General features: G+C 37.4%; 2 protein-coding genes across 2 annotated transcripts; both read left to right on the top strand.

Annotated features, from left to right (window-relative positions):
- Window positions 1–453: 453 nt before the first annotated feature.
- LOC131774215 (tetratricopeptide repeat protein 28-like) lies at window positions 454–23,374 on the top strand. Its single transcript, XM_066158956.1, has 6 exons — window positions 454–643; window positions 1,965–2,118; window positions 3,136–3,297; window positions 3,558–3,635; window positions 17,866–17,933; window positions 19,051–23,374. The coding sequence occupies exons 2-6, from the start codon at window positions 2,022–2,024 to the stop codon at window positions 23,200–23,202; spliced, it is 4,557 nt and encodes a 1,518-aa protein (XP_066015053.1). The 5' UTR covers window positions 454–643; window positions 1,965–2,021; the 3' UTR covers window positions 23,203–23,374.
- LOC131774356 (uncharacterized) lies at window positions 4,270–12,010 on the top strand. Its single transcript, XM_066158955.1, has one exon. The coding sequence runs from the start codon at window positions 4,607–4,609 to the stop codon at window positions 11,678–11,680; it is 7,074 nt and encodes a 2,357-aa protein (XP_066015052.1). The 5' UTR covers window positions 4,270–4,606; the 3' UTR covers window positions 11,681–12,010.
- Window positions 23,375–23,965: the final 591 nt, after the last annotated feature.

Here is a 23,965-nt window from a genome sequence, read left to right as displayed (position 1 = left end):
TTGTTTTCCTGCCAGAACACTATAAATTTCAATAGCGTTGAAGCAACAACCCGCTTTGAACTGCTACGCTGCCACTGAAACAACGATTAGTGACCACAAAAGTAACATACTGTAATATTGTAAATTCAACATAAACAAATGATCTTCATACAGGGTAAATATTCATTTGTGTTGGTATCAATTATTACGTGACTAGCTTCTAATATAACTGGGATAGGGGAAAACACAACGTAAAACCTGAACTCCCGGCAAAAAGTAATACCCAAGCGTAATATAATGACCGAAACAGTTATTGGTCTTATAAAACATAAATAAACTAGGTAAGAGTGTTGTGTTAGATTTTTTTAAAAATTGTAGTGATTTATGCCTCGATATGCCAATAAAAGGTTGCGACAAGTAGGCACACTATGTATATTTCATAGTGGCTAGCACGTAAATTTTGCCGGACTCATTACGACTCCAGCCCGGATTATTTGTGACTTACTGAAATGGGTGACACCGCTGGATTTTTTACCTCGAAGGCTCGGTTTATTCCTTAGGGCATTGCTTTCGGTGGCTGCCGAAAACGTGTCGAATGATTTCGGTTTTATTCGTTTCGAAAAAGGTGAGATATTTTGGAAGAAGACCAAAGGAACTGCGGAAGGTACTTCAAAAGACTTGGACAATAGTGTAATTAAGCTACCTTGCGCGAACAGACTTGTGATCTTGTATCCTTTTGTTTACATTGTGTTGAGATGAATGAACTCGAGATCGATAAACTGCAATCATTTGAATGGATTTAGTTTCTATTCACGGTGTATTTTTAGCCTTAATATGTTTTTAGGATTAAAGAGCGTCGCAAAAGATTTAAAAATGGATCTTGGACGAGTTGTTGTAATCACTGCGAAGAGCAAAAGCGAAAATAGTTTATCATTTCGAGCGCCGATCGTTTTGTTTTGATCCGAATGAGTGCACTTGAATTAAACTACTTCTTTATTATGTAAATATTGCGTGTTTTAAATAGTGCTCGTGTTCGCGCGCTGGCGGTTCATTCTTTCACAACTTTCGTCTTGTTCGAATGAACTTGTTGTGATCTGACCGTGTTGTTTATTGTCGCGATGGAGTTTAGTGTTGGCGATTCTGTCGAAGCTGTCGATTAGTGCTTGGGTTTGATCCGAGGTTGATGTCTTTGACATGTTGCCCAACACACCGGAATGCGTAGCAATTATTAGAAATCAATCAAGCAGATTCCCGGGAGAGTTTATTTCATCTGTTAACAAAAGAAAAATATCTCACCTACATCAAAGAAGTTGCGCTCTTCACGATCTTCGGAAGCATGCCGGCATGTCGGAAAGAACAATAGCCTGAATATATGAATACTAAAAGAAAATTTTTACAATAACTTTATAACCATCCTTTTTTCTTTTGAAAGCTAGAAGCTCAGTAGATTTTGTCATATCGGTCATTGTTAAAACTGTCTTTGTTTTGATGCTACTTTTCGACATGGAAAAAGTATGTCAGACAAAAATATTTACCAAAAAATAAATATTTCTTTGCCATCCTCAATAATTTCAGGGGATTAAATTTAGTTGATAAAACAAAGGATTGTGCCGACAGAAATACCAGAGGTCAAGTAAATTCGTTACATGAGGTCACAAAACTCGGGTAATATTCAGAGTGAAAATTTGCATATTTGAGCGGTCCAACGAAAAAAATCATTTCTCAAAAACTAAAATGTATTTTCACAAAAAAACTTCACCACAATTATTAGGACATATTGGGCTACAAAATATGAAAGTACGAGAGAAAACGAATTTGGGCGACTTGCCGCCGTTTGTCTGATGCATGTTGACATTAGCTCTTAATTGGCTTCTGATTTTGTGTCTATGTATCCCTCCCATTCTCAGAAAGGAAAAATATTTATTTTGCAACTGGGTAATATGTTGAGCTGATGTTTATAACCGTTTTTAATCACCTTTTTTCAGGCTAGGATGACTTAAAAGAACAACTTTGTAAGAAGCATCAGTCTTCTGACAGTTGCTATGGCTACAGGAAGAAGTTCAATTAAAGTTCCATGTGAAAATGAAGACTTACCTGACAAAGAAAATGCACCAGATTTTGACGAGGACACTTTACGAGGTGAGCTAGGTTCAACTTCGGCTTCAGTAATTGTTAGAACAATTTCTATTCGATCAGGATCAGTTTCAAGAATGCAAGCAGATGTGGAAAAGGATATATACAGTGTATGACCACTTTCAAGGATATTTGGCCAATCATGACTCTCTTCTATGATTACAATATGCTGTTCATTGAGAAGATCTATGACACAGAAACTTTTGCTATTTTCTTTTCTAACAGTTCAAAGCAATAACACAAAGTTATAAGTTAAGACTTTATTTGATCATCATATAACATCCGTTGTGTAAGTTTGCATCATAGGTACCATCATCATCATCACCATCATCATCACCATCATCTTTCTATTTTAATGAAACACAATCACTTTGAAACCTTCAACAATCCCTCCCTTCTCCTCAAGCAACCCACAGGTATTTGATCATCTTCATCCAAGCCAAAGAGGGTGGGGGGGGAGGGGGGAAGGGGTTTAACCCTGCCTGACTGGCATTAGGGAATTTGAATAAAAACTGTCACATCTAATTTCCAGTAGAGTACAAGTGTTAATTATCATTGAATATGGAGGTGTTTAAGGTAGATAGTGTACTTTCACTAACAGATGGTTCAGAAGAAATAAGGCTTCAAGATCTAGGTTTTAAAGCTTGTTCAATTAGTTTTTAAAGCTTGATCAACTAGTTGAAAGTCAAATTGCTAATTATTTCGCCTTTTACATAAAATTGTGTGGGGCATTTGAACATTTTATTAATTTTGCCCAGGGAATGGGAATTTTAGGAAACCTATCTCCAAAAATTTAAATGCCCAGGGGTTTGCCTCAAGTTGAGTGATGCTTAATTCTCATTGTTATTCTTACCCATGATGTCACCTACATCATTGGCATCATCATAACTATTGAAAATCTGCAGATTTAAATCTCCAGATCTTGGCAGCTCTGATTATACACTAATAATTATTAACTACGACCACAGACTTTGACACCTATTTTTAAATTTTTTTTCGAATTATTTTATTTTTTCTTTGCAGCCATAGCTGATGTTTATAGAAATGAGGGTAATGAGGCCTTCAAGAAAGGAGATTTCATCAATGCTATTCATCTTTACACCAAAGGAATTAAAATGAACTGCAACGAGAAAGAACTGAAGGCCAAACTGCACAACAACAGGGCTATTGCACATTCTAAACTTGGTAAGATGATGAGAGCTTTAATATGCATTTTTTTTCTATTTTGAAGCTATTGAGTTGTCAGTAGTAGTTTTCTGAAAAAGGTGATAATTTTGAATGCATGCCCGGAAAAATTTACATCTTATCTTGGCCTCTCAAATATACAAAGAAGTAATCTCTTACCCCAGATATCAACGAGCATCACAAGTTTTTCTCAAAATTATAGTAATGGTAGTTGGTTTGCAACATGTATGGCTAATCAGAGATATTTATTTCAATAACAGGAAATCACCAGGATTCACTAAGGGATGCAGAAGCAGCTGTTGAGTTAAATCCAACTTTCCTTGAGGCAATTGTGAGAGGTTAGATGTGTTAGCTGTGCTATAATAATAATAACAAAAGAACTCAACACTCTAAGGTTAAATGAGGTTAAATGGAGTTCAATCTTGTCTCAATTGACTTTAATTAAGAGGTCGAGACCACCCTGATGTACATTTGAATCCGGCTGTTTTTGTGTCTGCTGCATTTATAATGCATGCAGACACATAGATAAGCTGTAAAACGCGCGACCAGCTACTTCATATACGACAAGATCTCGGATTTACTCTTGACGTTTCAGTGCGGATTCCATTTGGTGACATGATACACGAAGTATGCACAGAGGGGTAATACTTTCGGCCTGTAATACTTTCGGCCTGTAATACTTTCGGCCTGTAATACTTTCGGGTGCAAACTTCGTTCCTCAAGGGAATAATCTATCCAATCGGATACGAGGAAAGGACAAAGGAAAGAGGTCGTGGCAAACTACCGATTTCCGGGAAGACTCGGAACCAATCAAATCTGAGAAAAGGACAACGTCAAATCCGTCAAACCATGTGCTTTCCAAAAACGTTTGGGTTGCATCGTATCTTCCTGATTTCGTTCGTCAAGCCAGGTTGTATTATTGCTTGCAAGGTGAGTGATCTTTTCGCTTTTCATATTTGTAATGGATTTCTTAAAAGGTGTTTTCTCATTTTGCCACAGCATTCGCACTGGGTGTCATTCCGGCCGAGTGAAAGGTTTTGAAAGATGCTTTGAATTTGTAAATCGACTGAAGCTTTCTCAGCGCCAACACGATCACCGCCCGGCCATTTTGCAAGTGCTCAGGACGCAAAATAAGCTTTATGAGCCCCATTTGGGGAATGCAAAGTCCCTTCGGGGAACAATTGAGCCCCATTTGGGGAATGCAAAGTCCCTTCGGGGAACAATTGAGCCCCATTTGGGGAATGAAAAGCCCGTTAAGGGAATTATTAAGCCTCACTTGGGGATTACAAAGCCCAATGTGGGATATGATATGCCCTGTTTACGAAATGGATTTGGCAGAAGATACATGTATTTCACTACACACGTGAAAACATCTATCACTAGACAAACATGTGCGAAAGCTGTGGCGATTTTATACAGAGGAGAGAAACCTAGAACTAGTATTCTTCATGATAATTACTATCTAAGCATCGTTATGAACAGATCTTTGCATACAGTTGTAAGGTTTGATGTGGGAGTTTCCATCGTTGGCATAGCGCCATCATTCAGAGAATTCCATGAACACTCCCCGCTGAAACATTCCAAGTCAGTCAAAGAAGTGAAACGGCGTAGAGACCGAGAACCGTCTAGGATTCCGGTAAAAAAGATAATAAATACTATGAAAAAGAGAAAAGTCAGATGCAAGCTTAAGTTCATTCTTAAGAAGTACACCCCTAAATCTTCACGATTATACAGCTTTGCGACTGACTTTAAATTATGGTATGTAAGGTATTTACACAGATTCAACTGTTTTTTTACTCATTTTGCCGCTTTTAATAGACTGACAACAAAGAAGCTGTCACAAAAAAGAAAGCAAACTAGTTGCTGTTGTTCACATAAAATTCAAAACTTAACTTGCGTCACCAAAAGATATTCCGTATCAAGAATAAACCTTTTGAGGTCGGGTGATGTTGAATTAAATCCAGGCCCAGATCAAAATGTGGACAACCAGTCAGTAGACTCCACAACATTGCTTAACTTTCGATTAGGACAGTTAGGATTGAGAGCTCTTGATGTGGGTGGTGCAGGTGACTGCTTTTTCAGGGCAGTATCACATCAATTGTATGGTAATCCCAATAGTCACTTTCGCATCAGACAAGCTGCTGTTCACTATCTTAGGCATAACCCTGAACGTTTCATTGAAAGTAATACTCAGAATTCATGGAATGGTTACTTAACAATTATGTCAATGCAAGGTACGTGGTGTGATGCACTAACTGTACAAGCAGTTGCAGAATCACTAAATATACAAATTTATATTATAGAATCAAATGTAAATTTTGGACAGGTAACTTTGATACAGCCACATCATCCATCACAGCAGCAACCAAGAACAATATATATAGGTCATGTTGATGAAATACATTATGTATCAACAGTACCAAATAGCTCTTGCTCAGGAAATGAGCACTGTAACAATAAGTATTATAATATCAATAATTTCACCAAACAAAATGTTCTTTCTGAACAAGTACAAAATAGTAGTCGAAAAAGAAAATACAATTCTGATCTGAAGAATATTAGGATAAGCACTGAGAGCAGTGAAAACAATGAAAAGCAAAGTTCAGCGACTAAACAAAATAAAACGAATGAGCAGAAAAAGAAATGGAATTCTTACATGAGCAATTACAGGCATACCAGAAGGGCTAATAAAAAAAATCAAGGTAATCAAAGAAACAATGAAACGCACAATTCAGTGACTAAACAGAATAAAACTGATGAGCAGAAAAAGAAATGGAATTCTTACATGAGCAATTACAGGCATACCAGAAGGGCTAATAAAAAAAATCAAGGTAATCAAAGAAACAATGAAACGCACAATTCAGTGACTAAACAGAATAAAACTGATGAGCAGAAAAAGAAATGGAATTCTTACATGAACAATTACAGGCATACCAGAAGGGCTAGTAAAAAATATCAAGGGAATCAAAGAAACAATCAAATACACAGTTCAGTGACTAAACAGAATACAACTGATGAGCAGAAAAATAAATGGAATGCTTACATGAACAATTACAAGCGTACCAGAAGGGCTAGTAAACAGAATCAAAGGTATGAATGTGACAATGTAAGGCAAAGTTCAACCACTAAACAGAATGAAAAAACTCAATGTCAAAAAGCAAAAAGGCAAAAAGTACGAAGCATTGCTGCCTTAATTTCAAGGTTTCATAACATTGTTTCCCAGGGCCCATTATATATCTGTAGTTGTTGTGATCAGCTGTGGTATAAACACAGTGTTTTTCCAGCTGCTAAAATAAGAAATTCTAACCATGCTGCTGAAAAATATCTTTTAAACTCGAAAAGTGTTAACAATAAAGAGTGGCTGTGTAGAACATGTCATAATTACTTGGCAAAGGATAAAATTCCACCTGTGGCTGTCTTCAATGGAATGAAATTCCCCAAAAAACCAGAGTTTTTTGACCTCAATGAATTGGAATGTAGGCTTATAGCTCCAAGACTTGCTTTTCAAAAATTAATGCAAGCTCCAAGAGGAAGGCAGCTTAAAATACATGGAAATGTTGTAAATGTGCCAGCAGAAGTGTCTGATACTGTCAATATGTTACCAAGGTTACCTAATGATACTGGCACAGTTAAAGTTAATTTAAAGAGAAAATTGCAATACAAAAGTTCAGCATTGTCTCTCAATATTAGACCACATAAAGTTGTTCAAGCAGCCAATTGGCTAATCAACAACAGCAGCCTCTACAGACAGGAAGGAATAACACTAAATGAAGGTTGGGGAGTGCAGTATACTGCAAACTGTTTATTAGATGATACTAATACTGAAAATCAAAATGAACAATTACAAGAAATAGAAAAGAGCAGTGGTTCCAATAAGCAAGATAGAAATGACAGTAATGATAGTGATGATCAGTGGACTGAAGATGAAGCAGAAACACCTGCTGGTGTTACTGACACCATGTTGACCAACACCTATTATTTTAAAGACAGTCAGCCTCAACGTATTTTAAATGTTGCACCAGGAGAGGGAAACAAACCCTTCAGTATATTCAGAGATCAATATTCTGAAGAGTTAGCATATCCTGGTATATTCCTTGGTCAAAGTCGACCAGAAAATAAAGATAGACTAGCTAATGTTCATTATAGCGACATTTGTAAATCTGAACTAAGACGATCAGATAGGAGAGCTGCTATGTGTGTTGAAAATATATTCTTCAAAACAAAAAAGCTTCAAATGAAAATTCTCTTAGGAAAATCACAAGTTGCACTTAGGAAGTGCAAAGGAAATAGCAAATCTTTAAATGCTGGACAGTTGAAATGTGAAGGAGCAATTGAGCGCTTGATTCATCTTGACGAAGGATTCCAATTTTTGAAAGCATTGAGAGGTAGCCCACCATATTTTGAAAAAGCTAAGAAAGACTTGTTTGCAATGATAAGACAATTAGGACCAGCTTCTATATTTTGTAGCTTTTCTTCAGCAGAAACACAGTGGATACATTTCCTACGAATACTTGGTCAGGTAGTAGATCACAAAGACTACACTACCACTGAGCTTGAAAATATGACCTGGGATGAGAAATGCAGGTTAATTCAAAGTGACCCAGTAACATGTGCCAGACATTTTGATTATCAAATAAGTCAATTTCTCACAAACTTTCTTTTCGATAAAGCTAAACCATTAGGGAAAATTTCTGACTGGTTCTACAGAGTAGAATACCAGCAGCGGGGTTCACCCCACATACACATGCTTATATGGCTTGAAAGTGCACCAGTGTTTGGAGTTGATGATGATGCTGTTGTTACAGATTTCATTGATAAGATAATTAGTTGTCAGTGGCCAATTGCTAATACAGAATTATATCAACTTGTGAAGAGACAAATTCACAGACATTGTAACACTTGTAGGAAGAAATCAAAGAATGAATGTCGATTTAAATACCCACAACCTCCTATGAGAGCAACTGAAATTCTTTATCCTCTAGAAGGAGACATACCACAAAGTAAAGTAAAACAGTACAAAGACACTTGGAAAACAATCAACAAGCAATTAAATGATATGAAAGAAGGTGAACCTATATCCTTTGAGCAACTGCTTGTCAAGTTAAAGGTTACTGAAAATGAATATCGATTAGCTGTTAGGTCATCTTTAAATGCACCAACTGTCTTTTTAAAAAGAAAACCCAATGAGTTAAGAATAAACAACTATAATCCTGCCTGCCTCGAGGCTTGGAGAGCAAATATGGATATCCAGTTTGTCCTTGATGTGTATGCATGTGCCATGTATATAGTTTCATATATTTCTAAAGCACAAAAAGGAATGAGTGAACTGTTACGACAAGCTTGTGATGAAGCCAGAAAAGGAAATTCTAGCATAAAGCAACAAGTCAGAGACATTGGAAACAAATTTTTAAACAGCGTCGAGATAAGTGCACAAGAAGCTGTTTACATTGTTTTACAGCTTCCTATGAAGAAGTCTTCTCGTCAAGTAATATTCATAAATACCACTCCTCCTAATGAAAGAGTGCAGCTTTTAAAGCCAATAAACGATATTCAAGAAATGGAGGATGATTGTGAAGATGTATACACCAATGGTCTTCTGCAACGATATGCAAAGCGCCCTTTGAGTCTTGAGCACTTAACTTTGGCAGATTGGGCTGCATGGTATGACTCTGGAGGAAAACCATATATAAAAAAATCAGTTATAAAGGATGCTGATAACCTTCCATTAGAAACAGCTGATAGTGATGAAAATGATGATGACCTTTTTGATAGCAATGCTATCAATAGCAAAAAAAGATCAAAAGCAAGAATTATTAGAAGTGTTTGGTATAACCGTGAAAAAAATCCAGAAAAACACTATCGCGAACTAATAATGCTCTTTACATCGTGGAGAAATGAAGACACTGATCTGTTGGCTGATTTTTCTTTCTACCAAGAACGTTTCTTAAATGTTAAAGATTCTATAGATGAGCAAATGAAATTATATGCTGTTTGCAGTGAAAACTTGGATAAAATCCAGGAAAACTTGAATGGGATTGATGCTGATAATGATAACTTTGACTCAATAGCACCATATACACAAAATATAGAATACCAGGATGAGGCTGAGGGTATTCAGGATTTGCATCCTGATCTCAATGAAAGCTATGATTTATCAGAAGATGTTGGAATTCCTTCAGCAGTTGAAAGTACTGAACCACTGATACTAAATGAATTACAAGACCAAGAGTACAGACAATTGGTTCAAACACTTAACCAAAAGCAAAAAGAATTTTTTTATCATATCTTACATCTTGTTAAAACAACAGACAAACCATTCTACTATTTCCTCTCTGGTGGTGCTGGAGTGGGTAAATCCCATCTTATAAAATCTTTGTATCAAGCAGCACTGAAATATTACAACTCCAGAGCTGGTGAGGACTTTAATGAGGTTAAAATACTGTTACTAGCACCTACTGGAAAAGCTGCTTTTGGTATAAAAGGTAATACAATACACAGTACCTTGGCAATACCAGCAAGCCAATCTCTAAAGATTTACAAACCTCTCGACTCAAGTAGACTTAACACTCTTAGATGTAAACTTCGGGCTGTCAAACTAATATTTTTGGATGAAATTTCAATGGTTGGCAATACTATGTTTAATGTACAAATAAATAACAGATTAAAAGACATTATGGGCAGTAAAGACCCATTTGGAGGTGTAAGCATCATAGCTCTTGGTGATTTATTTCAGCTAGAGCCTGTTATGGATGCCTATGTGTTTAAAGATCTGAAAAATTCCGAATATGGAGCTCTTGCCCCTAACCTGTGGCATGAACTTTTTACAATGTTTGAATTAGAAGAAATTATGAGACAGAGAGAGAGTAAAGAATTTGCTCAACTTCTTAACAGGTTAAGAGAAGGTAATCATACTCCAGATGACATTGCAAAACTAAAAGAGAGATGCATTTCAGAAACGTGTAGAAATTATCCAATTGATGTTCCCCATTTATTCATACAGAATTCAAAAGTGGACGAGTTTAATAATAGAGTTCACATGGCTGCAACTGGTGATAAGTATACAATTAAAGCCTTAGATAGTGTTGTAGGAGCTAACTCTGCAGAATTTCGAGATAAGATCTTGAAGCAAGTACCACTTGATCCCAGGAAAACTAAACAATTAGCTTTTAACCTTCAACTTGCGGAAGGTGAAAGAACAGAAATTGCAGTGAATTTAAGGACTGATGATGGTATGACAAATGGTGCTGCTAATGTTATAAGGAGGATACAATTACATGATAGAAACAGGCCTTCTGGAATAATATGGGTAGAATTTGACCATGGGCATGTAGGAGAAAAAACTAGACATGATTATAAGCACTTGTTTGTGCAAGGTATTAAGCGCACATGGACTCCTATTAAACCTTTTACTGCACAGTTTGCAGTTGGAAGAAACAGAGCAGCTCAGGTTGTGAGGAAGCAGTTTCCACTGAGACCTGCAGCTGCTAAAACCATTCACAGATCACAAGGTGACACTGAAACAAGGATAGTGGTTAACTTTAACACCAAGAGAGCTATACCTCACATACATTATGTAGGACTGAGTAGGGTAACCCACATTGAGGGATTGTATATAACTGACCTTTGCGAAAGCAAAATAGCTGTAAATCCAGATGTAAAAACAGAAATGCAACATTTACGAACAGAAGGTTACCTCAACCCATCTATTATCCCTATATATCAAACAGTTCAAACTGCTTTTAAATTATGCTTTCTAAATGTACGGTCACTGCATAGGCACATTGAAGACATACGCAAAGACTTGAACTATTCAAGCATTGATCTAAACATTTTCTCAGAAACAAGACTGTGTCACTTAGACAGCAATAGTAACTACATCATTAGTGGTTGTACATTATTTAGAAATGACAATCAGTCTACAGGACTAAATGCGAGACCTTATGGTGGAACAGCAGTGTATAGTAGAATTTCATCCATTCCTGGATACCCAGTTTCTAAGAATGCTAATGGTGTTGAAATAACTATTGTTAAACTTGCAGCAATTCCACATATTACCATAATAGGTGTATATCGTTCACCAAGAGTGGCAATTCGGCAAATGTGTACAGCAATGATGCAACTTCTTGTCCTTCATAGTTCAGAATTCAATATTTTTATTGGAGATTTTAATGTAAACTGGTTGAATGAGAAAGAAAGAACTCCCCTTTATAATATGTTTGTTAGAGATAACAGTTATAGGCAATTAGTATTATGTTATACCACTGACAACAGAACTACAATAGACCATATTTATACTAACTTACCAGAGTCACACGTAAATTTACACATTTTAGAAACATATTTTTCAGATCATAAAGCAATCTGTGCACTGATTAGAACATGAAGTACCTTTTATGCCTTTTTTCTTCATATCATTTTATTAAATTTCAACAAAATCTTAACAGTTATTTTACCATATCTCCAAACTGGAAATGGCAGAATATAACCTGAAACAGAATTTTATGAAAATATTTCTTCAATGCAAAAGCAATTTGTCCAATAACTCATACTGTTCTAGGAAACGCTGTTTTTTAGATACTGATTTCAACATTATCGTCAACTATAGCCAGTAATTTTGTGTCAAAAGAAAGACATTATACTGTCTCTAGATTCAGGCTCCTTTTCTTTCCTTTATAATGAATAAGTAAACAAATAAAAAATTATAATTCACCTAGGTAAGGTTTTTTTTTGGCATTTTGTTGTTATAGTTAAAATTTGTAGTAGTAGTCGTAGTCGTCGTCGTCTCTTTTGATGCAGTGCTCCCTATGTTATTAGAAATTTTGAAATACATTATATTGCTATGAAACAAACTCAAAAGGTTCTTTTTCACTTGCAGGCAATGGAAGAACAAAAAGAAGAGATTGTTGGTTTCTTACACAATGTGTCTCCAACTAAAAAAAGTAGCAAGACATCTTACTTTGACATGTCCATACAAACCACCGATGGCTTAGTAAGAGGAGTCTGCTTCTCCGGAAGTAAACAGGAACACTTTGATCAAATGAGCAAAAAGAAATCTCCAATAAAACTTCAAAATTTTAGAATTGAAAGAGCAGGAGATGCAACCACAGTACTGATGAATAACAATGTACTGTTAGAGCCTACAAAAGAAATACCTTTTTCAAGAATTGAGTTGCCAAGTGCCAACAATATCCAATCAATTTCAGCTGCAAACACAAATCAAAGTATCACCATCAAAGCCAAACTTATTCAGATGTCATCAACAAAAAAAGTGAAGACAGAGGATGGATGATTCAACAATGTTATGTACAACTACTGGTACAAATTAAAGAATCGAAGATCACAGTGACCCTGTACAACGACATCCTGCATGATATGCTAGCGTCACAAGGAAAGAGCACTCTTCCGATCACTGAAGAAACCATAACTGCCTTTCTTCTAGAGTTACCAACTATAACCAGCATAACATTCAACAACAAAACAAAAATAGTGGAGTCAGTGCAAATCTGAATAAAATGAACAATTTCCTGTCACACATCAGTGGAAATTACTACTGAATACCAAACATTAATAATACCTGTTTTGTTACAGTTTGCAACAAACATTTTGTAGACACTGGTTTTAAGTGAAATGATTGTTTCTCTGACTGATAAACATTATTTACAAGTACACGTGCTGCTTTTTTTGGGATAATATTTCTGTTGCGTTACATTTCTGATACATTTCATTTCAATTAAAAGACAAACACTTCAAAATACTTTTAAAAGTATATTCACCTATTAGTTACTTGAACACAACAATGTAAATATACTAACTTTGTTTTACCTGTTTTGTTCCAAATTGCTTGCATATTACCATTAAATGAAAAACAATGATTTCCTAGGAATTATTACAACCAGATACTTTTTCTTGCTTTGCAAAACTGCTACTGAGTTTGCATTACAGTTGTCTTGAGTTACAAAGACTTCAGATACTATTCAATTTTGTTAAAAACTATTGGCTGTTGTATTTCAATTCTTTGATTTAAATATTCTGCTACAAAATAAAAGAAACGTTCACTTTAATGTTAGATTCTTTGCAGTACCATAACACAATAAAAGTGATTTAAACAGTGATGAAGATGTAATCACGATCATGATATTGATGATTGATATTGATGATCCCTTACCTCCAACTGGAGCATTGGACATTCACCACTTCAGTTCCCCATCTTTGTGATGCCTTGAGCATTCCATAGCACTGCCTTTTGGGAGATGTTTCTAGCCAGTTTAACAGTATTAAAAAAAATAGGCGCCTACAGCAGATTCCATTCCACTGCAGCAGACACAAGTACCCATTGGGTACCTATTTTTTGTGTTTTGCAAAGAGCCCATCCAAAGTTCTCTTGGCTAGTTAGGGATTGTTCGTCAGAATTTTTACCTGAGGTCCGACCTTGAACGTAGCCATCCCCTATAGAATGGCAAGCCGGTCTTAGTCCATTTCCTCTTGATCTTATCCTAGGCGGAATTTTTTTGTCGGCTTCACCGTGTTTGTCGTTGTCAGGGTACATTTGGATGGCAGCCAATGACTGAAACGTCCTGATACATCTTTCTTTTAGCAAGAATATCTCGCTTTCTTGTTCCGTCTATGACGGATTGGGTATAGCTCTCGCGATGACCCACGTTCAGTAATCTGTGCACGTTGCTGATAACCACCCGCTTCTACGACTAGTTTGCTGAAGGTTTGTAATGTGATGAGCCTAGTGAGACCCTGAGGTGCTTCAAACTGTGCCAGTTGGTCTGCGCTATAAACTTGTCGCAGTTCTTAAGCCAGAGGGAGGATCGCCCATCTCTATCTATGTGAGCGCCTCTACAGTACCTGCGTATCCCTAGCAATCATATGATATAAAGTTCATCTCAGTCAGAAATCACCAGTTAGGAAAACTGATGTTCAGATAAGCGCTCTTCTTGCCCTTCTCCCTTATTCATTGCCGACTCTAAGATAGCAGCTACAGTACGCGTTCTAGTTAGGTTTACAATCACCTTGCCGCCACTAGGAAGACTCGCCACCAGCTTTGATTTCTTCTGCCATCTGCAGATTCATCTCCCTCTCACTTTATGTCTCCGATTTTTATGAGGAGGATACTGGCATTTACGAACCCGTAGGTCTGAATCTCACACTAAGTTGTGCACGATATTTGAGGTACATCGTGAAATCGCGGCCTTCGTAATCTCCAAATAAGCCAATACGCGCTAGAATAAGCTCCATCTCGGACGAAACGCATGTTTGGGATACATCGACGTCTCTCAAATGTTTTTTTTAAGCTGTATACCCACGAATTTAGAGGTGTGAGCTGTTGCCGTCCCTGGCCAGCGCAAGAAAAATAACATTTGGTTCTACAGGTAGTTGCAAATGAACAAGACTTGACTGACTTGACTCTTGACTGTATCAATTCGAGTGTTGGATTGAATTAAGGGCTTTTTAGACACTCGATTTCTTATATGGCATCACTATGAAGACGTAATACAACTGATACACCTACACTACATAGGATTAACAATGTCTGTTGCGCTGTTACGAGAAGGAGAAAAATATTACCGGAAGTGAAAACTCTTTTTAAAAAGGGTTTCAGAGACGTTTCAGAGATGTCTATCTTTGATCGGCTGTCACAAAAAATGACCCCCACTTAAATTTACTAGGAAAAATGAACTTACCAACTCCTTGTTGAAAAAATTGGAATTCATTTGACCGATACGCCGGTTGTTTCAATTTTGCTTTTCCCTCGGGCTGCTGTAAAATAGTTCATAAATTGACTAATGAATAAAGTGTTTTGAAATACCGTTCGGAATTTGCCTTTTTTTTCTGCGTGCAAATTCAGGGGAGACAAAGTTTTTAAAACGTTTGACTAGAATTTCATGGAGTTCACCTCGATAATTTTCGTCGGCCAGAGTCAAGACGCACCAAGCTAAGCGACATCGCCCTCTAGTAAAATAATTTTCCAAAGAATAAACGTGGCGAGCGTGAGGAAACGCACATTTTTCTCATCATTGTGATCAAAGCCCAATGATGTACCTAAATTGGTACTTACGGTATCAAACCATTGATTATGACAGGGTGAGCTTAGTTTTTCTGTCGAGATCGACGTGACTTCACATTAAAAGCATTTTTGACGAAACAAACTAGTGAGCATCACTGCACGAACTAAGAAAGTAAAAACTTGTATTTATCTCCCACGCGTTTCGTCTGACATTAGTAGACTTCATCAAGGATTTTTTCAAGTAGGGTAAATAAGCTTGTTCATATACAAATAGTAAATAAGTTGTCTCTTTGCTATTGAAGCCAGTGGATAGAATTCGCCAGGTGCGCCTACGGTGTTATGCATGCGTGACATTTTCCGGACGTTACATGTGCGAGTACGTATCCGTTTGAGGGTCACAGATTTAGTGTAAATATTTCACTCCTCAACATCACCCAATGTCTCTAGTTTACAGAGGTCTTAGAACGTTTCATTATATGGAGTTGCCTTCTGCGGGTAGAAGACTACAAGCGAATTTCTCAGGCGTAATTGCCTTTGATTTCTCAATTGATGTTGTCGCAAACACAGTTTTTGGGAGTCACGCGACAAAAAAACTTATTAGGGCCTAGTTTCATGTTCTAATGGAAATAAATAGCAAATAAAAACACATTTTCTTGAGAAATAAAGTCACAAATGACGGGGGTTCTCTGAAACAAATAGTCATAGAAAAAGGTTTCACTTCTGGTCAATAATGACTTTTCATGGCCTACTTCCAAATCTGAGGGAACGTGCTGAGGGAATAAAAAAAACATAAATGTGTGATAATGCAAGCAAGAGAATGAAAATATAAATAAAGAAAAAGGAGAAAACATAGGAACCCGTGTTGCAGCGTGCAGATATCTTTTGAACCAGACCTACACACATAAGCCCGACACCAGCCAGAGAAACTCGAAAGAGTCCTGTATATGAACTAGCTCGCACGTGTACGCAGGAAAGGCCATGACAATCAGCGGAAATAATAGCAAATGCAGATGATATTTGCAGTCAAAAAACAGGAAAATAAGATAACAGAAGGATTAGGAACTTTCTAAAAGTGTCTCCTTGAAAAAAAAAGATGCACAATTTTTACTTCTCATAAAAGGTCACGCAGTGACCCTACAAATACTATTCCTACACGTGGAATTTCTTGATGGTGGAAAGTGGGAAAAACATTTTCCAGCCTTATTTTCTGGAAACATGGCGTAGTTAATGAATTTATGGGGCTATTGATATTTCCTAACAAATAAAGGGGGCAGAGTTTCCCGTCATTCGCGGTATGGAAAAGCCGAAGTTGTTACACTCGGGAACTTGTACGTCAACAAGCAGGCGACATGTGACTTTAAAATCTCCTCTCCTGTTACAGTTTCCTTATTGTAAACTGTGCAATAATGATAATAGACGATCAAAGTATAGGCCAATGAATGTTTTGTTCTGTACAAGAGCCCTATGTCCTGATTTTAGCAAATCTTCAAAGTAATAAACGACTGAAGAAAGAAACGCTACGATTTTCCCATTGATTTTCCGTCAACATGCATCTCTCTAAACGTGAAATTTTCCATTCCTACAAAAAATCTCGAAAGTTTTTCACATTTTTCATTTTCTTGATCAGTCATCTTGTATAAAGAGCTAAAAAAATGTAGGTTTATTTTGTCAAGTGACCGCCTAGAGCAAGAATTGCGTGACAGGTGTAGTTGAGAGAAACTTGTCACAGTCGCAGATTTTAAAAGGCATCCAAGACAAAAATACGGTAGTGCCCAAAGATTTTTTTGATGATTTTCAAAGATGAAATGGTGGGTTACAAAGGGTAATTAAGATTAGTGTTGTAGCTTTCTGGCAACGGGAGATATTTGACCTCAAAGTTGTAAAATATTTAGATGAGTCGAAAAGTCTAAAAACACAGTCGTATATTTGCCTCTGTTGATTGACAAGCCGTTGATCAAACTGACTGATACTCGCGGCGGCCATTAACTAAGGATGTAAAAATATGTGTGCAAATCCTTTAAGTAATCGGTTAAATACCATCGCAGTGAGAGCTTCATACATTTTACCTATTTGAAGCGATTTCCTTGGTGAAAACCAAGAAAAACCGGGGGTGGTCTATCTCCCCCCGGAAAAAACCAAAACAGAAACCAGTCTGCTTTTTTTAGTTTTGGGGTAGACCCTTTAAACTGACAAAGTTTTATTGAAATCGGTGAGATGGCATGTAGCACGACTGCCCGGTGCTCTTGTGGACACGCTCTTAATTCAGTATCTAGCTGTTTTAAAAAGAAGGATCAGGACTTACCTAGCTCTTAGTGTTTTTGTGGGAGTTGTTGATCCCAATTTAAGTGTTCTTAGAAGTTTTGGTTGTCTGTAAGGCTAAATAAATCTAACTGAAACCTAATAGGGCCTGTTTATTCTTTTACGTTTAGTTTTTTTGTTTTGTTTTGTTTTGTCTTTTTTTTTTCGTCTGGTCTGTAATGATTTCAATGGTTTCAGGTTCTTTTCTCAGAATTGAACTACAGTAATAATATGCTTCTTTGTGTTGTTGCCTACAGGAGCCAATGCTTGTGTTGAATTGAAGAGATTTGAAGAAGCAATCACTTGGCGTGATAAGGGACTAGCTGTATCCTTTGAAGGAATCTTTCATTTTTAACCGTGGGTATAATGGAAAAAAGTTTCCAAAATTTGATGTTTCAAGGGAGAAAATACAAAGAAGGGTATTTATTATGATGGGAATCCTTTTAGCCAATTTGACTTAGTTCTACTATCCATGCCAATAATTGGTACATTAGTTTAAATAACCCTTTAATTTCCCAGACCAAATTTGTAATTATCCTTACTGTCAACCATACAATTCTTGTAATGTTAGTACAGAGAATTCAGTATTGCATCAACTAACTATTTTTAAATTGATATATTTTTTTTTACTCTCAACACTTATCTGATTGATATTGTATTGCTACTGTAAGGAGAAATTCTCTTTTGGTCACTCACGGGAGTTAAAGGGTTACAAGACTAATATTCATCCAGTTTATACATAGTACTTGGGTAGATGATCTCTCTAAAACAAGCCAGAACAAAAAGCTCGGTAATGTTTACATATCTTATGCAGATTTTCTTGCCTTCGACCTTTTGCCACTACTTAGAGACTCAGAAACTTTCGTTGTGCTTTCCTTTCCAAATAAAAATTTTAAAGACATGTATTTGTGTTGTAGACTCATTTCTTCCACTGCTGTAAAACATTTGTCTGATGTTAAAGCTATATTTTTTTTAAAAATTGAGCAAGTGCTGCTCAGTTTTTGGAAACTAGGGATTAAATCTAGATATTTCGCCTTTAATTTTGAGGCTGCACACAGAAAAAACATCTTTTGAAGTGTAGATTTACTTCATAACTGACTTTAAGACTGAATGTTGATAAATCATCTACCTTTCATGCAAAGCCCTCCTAATGGGCCATTTTATAGTTGTGTACTTAGTTGCCAAGCCTTTGATTTGGAGTGAGGCTGAAGGTGACCTTGTTGTGATAGAGACCAGTATCTAGAAACGATAATAACAAAGTAGTTTGCATTTAAAAAGCAGCAATGTTTTAATTATAACAAGGTCACCCTTAATCATCGCTCTTGTTCAGAGGTTTGGGAACCAAGCACGAAAATGTTAAAATGGACTATTACATATCAATATGATTAGAAACATAATCTTTTTTGTTTTTTCCACATTTTTAACCCTTAACATAAAGAAAGATTGACAAACACAATAGGATCTTGTTGTCATTAAGACTTCAGTCTGTCAGTGAAGTGGGAGATAAGTCCATGGAGGAAAAAGATCCTATTAGTCATGACCACGGTAGTGCAAGTTCAGGTGATGTCAAGAATGTCATAGATCTCTATAATCAGGGAGAAGAATCCATAGAGTACCTCAACCTATATCTTAAAAAAGCTAAAGAAGTAGGAGACAAGCATGGGGAGGGTGTTGCTTATGGCAGTCTTGGCAATGCTTATCACCGTCTGGGTGATTTCAAAAAAGCCATAGAGTACCACAACCTACGTCTTAAAATAGCTAAAGAAGTAGGAGACAAGCATGGGGAGGGTGTTGCTTATGGCAATCTTGGCAATTCTTTTCACCGTCTGGGTGATTTCAAAAAAGCCATAGAGTACCACAACCTACATCTTAAAATAGCTAAAGAAGTAGGAGACAAGCATGGGGAGGGAATTGCTTATGGCAGTCTTGGCAATGCTTATTTTAGTCTGGGTGATTTCAAAAAAGCCATAGAGTACCACAACCTACATCTTAAAATAGCTAAAGAAGTAGGAGACAAGCATGGGGAGGGTTGTGCTCGTGGCAATCTTGGCAATGCTTATGACCGTCTGGGTGATTTCAAAAAAGCCATAGAGTACCACAACCTACATCTTAAAATAGCTAAAGAAGTAGGAGACAAGCATGGGGAAGGTAACGTTTATAGCAGTCTTGGCAATGCTTATTTAAGTCTGGGTGATTTCAAAAAAGCCTTAGAGTACCAAAACCTACATCTTAAAATAGCTGAAGAAGTAGGAGACAAGCATGGGGAGGGTGTTGCTTATGGCAATCTTGGCAATGCTTATCACAGTCTAGGTGATTTCAAAAAAGCCATAGAGTACCACAACCTACACCTTAAAATAGCTAAAGAAGTAGGAGACAAGCATGGGGAGGGAATTGCTTATGGCAGTCTTGGCAATGCTTATTTTAGTCTGGGTGATTTCAAAAAAGCCATAGAGTACCACAACCTACATCTTAAAATAGCTAAAGAAGTAGGAGACAAGTATGGGGAGGGTAATGCTTATGGCAATCTTGGCAATTCTTTTCACCGTCTGGGTGATTTCAAAAAAGCCATAGAGTACCACAACCTACATCTTAAAATAGCTAAAGAAGTAGGAGACAAGCATGGGGAGGGAATTGCTTATGGCAGTCTTGGCAATGCTTATCACCGTCTGGGTGATTTCAAAAAAGCCATAGAGTACCACAACCTACGTCTTAAAATAGCTAAAGAAGTAGGAGACAAGCATGGGGAGGGTGTTGCTTATGGCAATCTTGGCAATTCTTTTCACCGTCTGGGTGATTTAAAAAAAGCCATAGAGTACCACAACCTACATCTTAAAATAGCTAAAGAAGTAGGAGACAAGCATGGGGAGGGAATTGCTTATGGCAGTCTTGGCAATGCTTATTTTAGTCTGGGTGATTTCAAAAAAGCCATAGAGTACCACAACCTACATCTTAAAATAGCTAAAGAAGTAGGAGACAAGCATGGGGAGGGTTGTGCTCGTGGCAATCTTGGCAATGCTTATGACCGTCTGGGTGATTTCAAAAAAGCCATAGAGTACCACAACCTACATCTTAAAATAGCTAAAGAAGTAGGAGACAAGCATGGGGAAGGTAACGTTTATAGCAGTCTTGGCAATGCTTATTTAAGTCTGGGTGATTTCAAAAAAGCCTTAGAGTACCAAAACCTACATCTTAAAATAGCTAAAGAAGTAGGAGACAAGCATGGGGAGGGTGTTGCTTATGGCAATCTTGGCAATGCTTATCACAGTCTAGGTGATTTCAAAAAAGCCATAGAGTACCACAACCTAAACCTTAAAATAGCTAAAGAAGTAGGAGACAAGCATGGGGAGGGAATTGCTTATGGCAGTCTTGGCAATGCTTATTTTAGTCTGGGTGATTTCAAAAAAGCCATAGAGTACCAGAACCTACATCTTAAAATAGCTAAAGAAGTAGGAGACAAGTATGGGGAGGGTAATGCTTATGGCAATCTTGGCAATGCTTCTCAACGTATGGGTGATTTCAAAAAAGCCATAGAGTACCACAACCTACGTCTTAAAATAGCTAAAGAAGTAGGAGACAAGCATGGGGAGGGTGTTGCTTATGGCAATCTTGGCAATTCTTTTCACCGTCTGGGTGATTTCAAAAAAGCCATAGAGTACCACAACCTACATCTTAAAATAGCTAAAGAAGTAGGAGACAAGCATGGGGAGGGAATTGCTTATGGCAGACTTGGCAATGCTTATTTTAGTCTGGGTGATTTAAAAAAAGCCATAGAGTACCACAACCTACATCTTAAAATAGCTAAAGAAGTAGGAGACAAGCATGGGGAGGGTAATGCTCATGGCAATCTTGCCAATGCTTATGACCGTCTGGGTGATTTCAAAAAAGCCATGGAGTACCACAACCTCTTTCTTAAAATAGTTAAAGAAGTAGGAGACAAGCATGGGGAAGGTAACGTTTATAGCAGTCTTGGCAATGCTTATTTAAGTCTGGGTGATTTCAAAAAAGCCTTAGAGTACCACAACCTACATCTTAAAATAGCTAAAGAAGTCGGAGACAAATTCATGGAGGCAATGGCCTACTGTTCATTAGGATGGGTTTTTGAGCTGCAAGGTGGACTGCCAAAAGCCGTTGAACATTACCAAGCTAGCATAAACTTGTTCAATTCCTTGAGAGTTCTTCTAATATCTAAAGATGAGTGGAAAGTTAATTTTCGAAATCAGCATCAAGTGGCGTATACGGGTTTGTGGAGAGTTCTCGTAGAACAAGGTAATGTAGATGAAGCCTTGTTTGTTGCTGAGAAAGGACGAGCTCAAGCTCTGACCGACCTCATGGAATCCAGTTTTTGTGGTGGAACAAGTCACCACAAGGGAGAAGATGAAGATTGCGCAGTTTTAAAAAACGTTCCATCAAACACTGTCTTTCAGGCAGTGGACAAAGCTAACGTCAATCTTTGGGTTGTGTCCGAAGGAAAACAAGTTCAGTTAAGACAAAGTAAACTCAAAGGTTTTGTTTCAGAGAATAGTGGATCTAGCCTGTACTTTGAGTCGTTCATGCTCGGTGTCTATACACAACTTGGTGTTCGTTCTAATGTGAGATGCGAGAATCGATCTTTAGATGCTTTGAGGGAGGGCCGTTCAAAAGTGGATAAGAAAACCAAAGAAGCCAAGCCTCAACCTCACATCCAACAAGACGGATGCTTGAGCACTTTGTATGATATCGTTATGAAGCCGGTGGCTGACTTGATTGAAGGGGATGAGCTACTCATTATTCCTGATGGACCCCTGTGGATCGCTCCTTACGCTGCATTGAAGGATGGTAATTCTAAATACCTGTGTGAATCGTTCACAATCCGAGTCGCTCCATCGTTAGCAAGTCTTAGACTCATTGCCGATTGCCCAGATGATTATCACAAAAGCAGTGGTGCGTTACTTGTAGGAGATCCGTGGGTATCCGAGGTTACTAACGGCGAGGGAAAGAAAGTCTTCGAGCAGCTTCAGTATGCTAAAAAAGAAGTAGAAATGATCGGAAAAATTCTGAATATCACGCCAATCACTGGCAGTCAGGCCACGAAACGCGAGGTGTTGAAAAGACTCAGTTCCGTTTCCCTAGTTCACTTTGCGGCACACGGATGTATGGAAACTGGCGAAATTGCTCTTACACCTGACCCAGACCGAATATCTACTGTGCCAACGGAGGAGGATTACATTTTAACAATTGGAGATGTGTTGAATGCTCAACTTCGGGCCAAACTTGTTGTGCTTAGTTGCTGCCACAGCGGCCGGGGCGAGATCAAGGCTGAAGGTGTGGTTGGCATTGCGCGCGCTTTTATGGGGGCTGGTGCTCGGTCTATTGTGGTGTCCCTGTGGGCGATTGATGACGAGGCTACTCTTGAGTTCATGAAATACTTTTATCAACAACTTGCAGGAGGTAAACCAGCAAGCGAGTCACTGAACCTGGCCATGAAAAGCCTCAGAGAATCAGACAAGTTCTGCGACATCAAACACTGGGCGCCTTTTTTGCTGATTGGAGATGACGTCACTCTTGACTTCATGGCAAAGGAAAGAGAAAATTTGAATATGAAATCACATAAATGAAAACTTTTTATTTCATCTCAACATGAATGACGCAGGAACTTGGAAGGTTTAAATACTTCTCCATTTTGGCGCTTTTTGGCTATTTTTCATTACTTTTCACTTTTTTGTTAAATGGAACTTGAGATGTGTGACTTTACTTTGGTGAAGAAATAAAACAGACTATTTCAGTACATTTTGTTCAATGGAATTGCTATTTTTTTACCTTTACAAATTTAGATGCTTGCGAAGAGAACAAGATGCAACAAGGCTTCTGTTGTTAATGCCTGAAGTTGTTGAAGGCGACTACGAGGTTTTCGTTTCGCCAAAATGACACTCAGATCTATTCCTTTATTGCAATCAGTTATGTGTAAAATAATTTAAAGGTTTTTTTCTTGTACACAACCAGGAGCTTGTCCACCGAGTTTTAATTACGTTGATACTCTAAGCTTTTGATAAGCAAGGAAACAGTTTGTCATTTGCAAAAGGTAGCGAAATTTTAATTTCAAAAATGTGATTTGCAAAATTCGCAGCCATATGTGAATTGATCCTAATGGTTTTTCTACGTCATAAATTACTTTGTTGCAATTTGCAATTATCTTTACAAAAAAATTGATTATCATTTTCAACTTTTTTTCAATCCATTTTAATGCAATCTAATTCCATCAGTGCCAAGATTGCCATTCTAAGCTTAATTTGAAGAAGTAATCATCAGAGATGACGTTGTTGAATTTATTGACCATATGTTAGAGACATTAGACCTAATCTTAGGGGTGTGAATTGTCCA

Source organism: Pocillopora verrucosa, chromosome 12, assembly GCF_036669915.1.
Source record: "Pocillopora verrucosa isolate sample1 chromosome 12, ASM3666991v2, whole genome shotgun sequence".
In the NCBI taxonomy this organism is placed as follows: domain Eukaryota; kingdom Metazoa; phylum Cnidaria; class Anthozoa; order Scleractinia; family Pocilloporidae; genus Pocillopora; species Pocillopora verrucosa.
The sequence above is the reverse complement of the archived record's forward strand: the minus strand, read 5'-3'. Positions and strand labels throughout refer to the sequence as shown.